This window comes from Pterocles gutturalis, unplaced genomic scaffold, assembly GCF_000699245.1.
Source record: "Pterocles gutturalis isolate BGI_N339 unplaced genomic scaffold, ASM69924v1 scaffold1000, whole genome shotgun sequence".
NCBI classification, from domain to species: Eukaryota; Metazoa; Chordata; class Aves; order Pterocliformes; family Pteroclidae; genus Pterocles; species Pterocles gutturalis.
The window spans coordinates 5,087-9,293 of record NW_010143093.1 but is presented as its reverse complement, the minus strand read 5'-3'; the positions used below and the strand labels follow the sequence as shown (position 1 = coordinate 9,293).

Genomic DNA, 4,207 nt, shown 5'->3' with positions numbered 1-4,207 from the left:
AAAAAAAAAAAAAAAAAAAAAAAAAAAAAAAAAAAAAAAGGGGGAATAATAGGGAAAGGCATGAGCTGGTTTCTGGTTAGTTTGGAGGTACTGTAACAGTATGTTCAAATATTTTTTTTTTCCCCCTAAAACTGACAAAAACCACCTCTGGCAACTTTCTGCTGTGCATAAAACTATGAAAGGAGCACATAAATATGTGCATGGACAACTACATTTGCTCCTTCTCTCCCTTTCCTCTCCTACTAGCTGTAGTACGTCTACTGTTAGAGGTAGGTTAAAGCAAAGAAAATGCATCTGACAACGTTATACATCAACAGTTTTTAATACATTCTGTCACATCACCAGCAGCTGCACTTGCCACTTACAATTATATCAGAACCCAAAATAGAACACTTAGAAACTGCACTGGAATAGATGGTTCAATATATTTATAGGCTGCAAATAAGGTTTCTTAATAGGTTCAAATGTAATCTCCCTGATGCTAATTCAAATTTGATTTCAACTTAGACTTAAGTTGAACTGCAAATGTAAATAGATTAGAATACCATAACACAATCACACCTTTTCTGCAAAGGTAACATTCAGGTTTAAACTTTGGAGAACTATCCAAACTAGGCTTTTGCTACTTTGTAAAAGAGTAGTGTCTTTCTCATATTAACTATTTCATAGCTGAGATGTATTTAATTTTTTGAATTCTACATCTTGACTGATTAATATGATTTCTTCCAAAATTTGGATATAGAATAATAAGAAAAACCAGTCAGGCAGTGTAGATACTAAAATCTTTACAGGAGCGGATAATTTTTGAAGGATGACTTAAATTTAGAACCTAACCTTGATGATTATTCTGGACTGATTACTGTTCCAATAATGTCATTTGTTTAAAACACAGAATAAATTGCAGGATCAGTGCCACCTCATCCATGCTGGCAGCCAAATATTTAATAACTGTCTGTAAAGTTCACACAAGGATTTATGCTCAAGAGTGACATCTGCTATCAGCTCAGGAGTGTAAGAGGTGATGGTAAGATGAAGAATATCATGGTTTAATGAAAGTTTTCCATAAGTGCTTAAACAAAACCCTCTTTTACTAGCTGACTCTTAACAATCTCATTTATTATTTTATTCCAAAATGAAATCTGAAAATTTTTCACCATCTCTTAAACCACCTGAAATTTGATAGCAATATCTAGATAAATATATTCATAAAACACTGTGCAACAAACCTTTCTAATTTCAGGGGAGCTTAGTGAGCCCTGGATAGAAGTATACTCATTAGAATTTCCTATATCCTAGAAAACTTAACTACTCAGCATCTGAAATCCACCCTGAGCTAAACAGAAATCCACTCTGAGCTAGAAGAACTTAAATACCAACAGTAATATAACTGCCTGCCCATACGGGCACATTCCAATAATCTGCTATTCAGTAGTTAGACAGAATTCTTATTTCTTAAATGATACATTTTTGACATCTTTTTAATAAACAAAAAGGGTCACTAGAAGTCAAATCATCTTCTGTAACAATCCAGTTTTGGCAGAATTACGGTGTCATATACAACTAACTATATAGGTTGTCATTTAATACTACCAAAAGAAAATAATTTCTAACTCTATTGTCAGGTAACCTTCTTCGGAGAATAGAGAATCTGATGCCTAACACCCACATGAGACACAGGAATAGTTGGATTAACAAGACTAATGTCATGCTGTCAGCTGCTGTTTATTTAAATAAAATGTCACAATCTAAAATAAATCAGAAAGTTTTAAAACAGTGAATTGTAACACACCGTGTTTCTCAAGCTGGACAAAAGTTAAATCTCATTTACACAGCATTGCTTTCTAGAAGTCTGTACATTTTCTTGAATTTTTAGCTTGTCATTTATGTGACATATGAGATATTCTTCCCTACTTCTGTACATTTGTCCTTAAAAATGAATGCCTTTCAAGAAATCTGTTTTGTTTTCTTTGAAAAAGGCTATACAGGTTAAATCCTGCTTCTGATATCTTGCTATGCTTATTTCAACTTGTAGAGTGTTGTGTAACTCCTTTGCCAACCCATTTATTTCATTAAATCAAGAAGGAAATAACTTGTTAAGTCTTTTTTTTTTTTTTTTTTTTTTGGTGAAGTATAATGAAAACTTGAATTCAGCTTCTCCAACACCCAATCCCTCTTTAGATGCTTTAAATGCAGTTACAATTGACTTGACTTTCCATCAAGTTTTGGTTTGCTTTCTTGTTTTTTCCCAATTATCATAGAAAAGTGAGCAAGAACTAAATAGATAGATTATAACTGAGTTATGGGTAAGTGGAAGTGGTTTTATTGTTTTAAGTGTTTCTTCTGAATTATATCTGGGCCCAGCTGCCATATAGTTCAATAACTGAATTGTAATTCAGGTTGGGTTATACTTTTACCTATTAACACACATGAACCTATGAAATGATGAGCTCCATCAAACATAGTGGAAACAGTGGGAGCTTGAAGACACTCAGCATTATTTCTGGATATTGTCCCAAGATACCTACCTTTAATTTTAAACTTACACTTTAAAATATGTGTACGTCCATATATAGAGAGATTACCACAGAATACAATCATAGGTTTATCTTAAATGAACATTAAGAGTTGTTAGCATGAACACATAGGCACATATTTTGGGAATAAAGATAAGATGACAGGGAGAAACTTCACCGCGTTCTCAAACACCAAAGCACAAACCATAAAATCATGGAGATACTTACTTGTCCGGGCTTCCCATTCTCACATAAGAAGGCTTCATGCTCTGATGCAAACTCAGGAGCGTTGTCATTTACATCAAGAACTTTGATAGCAACAGGCACCCGGGACACTTGACTGTGGTTCCCTAAGAAAATAAATCAAACAATAAAAGGTAAGAATATCTAATTTGGGACTGATGCATAAATGCTTACATAGTAAATATACTCTTCCTGTCTTCTGTCCTTGCTTAATTGGGTTGTCTTATCTGTAATGGATTGTAGCATTGGAGCATGAGATAAAGAAGGATGGCCAGTATTTTATGGTTGAAAAGAACAAATAGATCCCTATTGCAAACAGCATTTGTTGGAGATTAGCTCAATGAAGACCTTTCTTGGACTAAATTGGTAAGATTTCTCTTTGATGAAGTTTGTATTGTTTTATTGATAAAGTCCATTATACATGGAAAAGAGAAGGCTGTAAACAACATAGATTTATTTCTTTGTTTATCTTTGGCAGACCACAGAGCATTTTACTCTATTAGTTGTTCTGACTGCACATCTATTATTTCTTCATTACAAATACGATTAATGTGGAGACCACATTGTGAGAAAGATAGATGGTAGATTGACATAGGCAAAACTAGAATAGTACTTTGGACTATTACAGTACTTTGATTCATGTGCCACTGACCAAAAATATGACCTGTGAACTTCTTTCTTCACCAAAATAAACCCTCAGTATTTACAATATAGAGCTATTTGGCATAAAAGTGTTCATCAGTGTAAAAAGTAGAAGAACGTTGTAAGGCTGCAAGGAAAAAAAAGCTAAACCATCACTTTGCATTCTACTTTGAATAGATTTCACAGTTTCTACTGTTTTTCCTTCAATTCAATATAGTTAATTTATTTTAAGAGACTATTTATAAATATTTTAGATTATTTTTCCCCAAAGAGCAAACACATGAATTCAGTTTAAACTGAGGTGACCAGCTGAAGAGTTTAAAGAACAGTTCTATAGCACATGCATACCTCTACAAGTAACTCAATACTAGTTTCAAAATCCATCTCTTAGTGAGCGTTATTTTACAACCATAGTATTTAATCTTGTTTATCTCATCAATCAACCATTTGAAGAACTGCACGCTGTGTGAATTAAACTCAGGGTCTGACTTGTAATTGAACTATGCGCTTTTGCCTAAATTGTTACTGCAGGCAAGAAAGCTGCTGCCATAAATCAGGGTATCAACTCACTGACAGCTGTGACAGCTTAGCAGCTGTCCAAAGCTGCCATCAGCACATGTGGGTTCTGTCCTCTGGCAACACAGAACTGGCTTAGGGGAGGCAGGGCAGAAGTTCCTATTGCTGGGTATTCCATGTACCTCTGGTAACTAATGTAAGCAGGAGTAGGTCAGGCTCCACCGGAGCGCAGGTAGCAACTGGTGGCAACCCTACAAGCGGTAGAGATGATTAAAGGAAGAATCACTATATAT

The 4,207-nt window shown here is 34.5% G+C and overlaps 1 protein-coding gene across 1 annotated transcript in view; it reads right to left on the bottom strand.

Moving 5' to 3' along the window:
* The window catches only part of LOC104469865 (cadherin-8), a gene marked incomplete at its 5' end in the record, with an annotated part of 34,415 nt that extends 31,552 nt beyond the window's left edge, over positions 1–2,863 (bottom strand). The window contains one exon of the mRNA XM_010084584.1: positions 2,742–2,863. Coding sequence (XP_010082886.1) covers positions 2,742–2,863 — 122 coding nt within the window. The remainder of the gene's footprint in view (positions 1–2,741) is intronic.
* Positions 2,864–4,207: the final 1,344 nt, after the last annotated feature.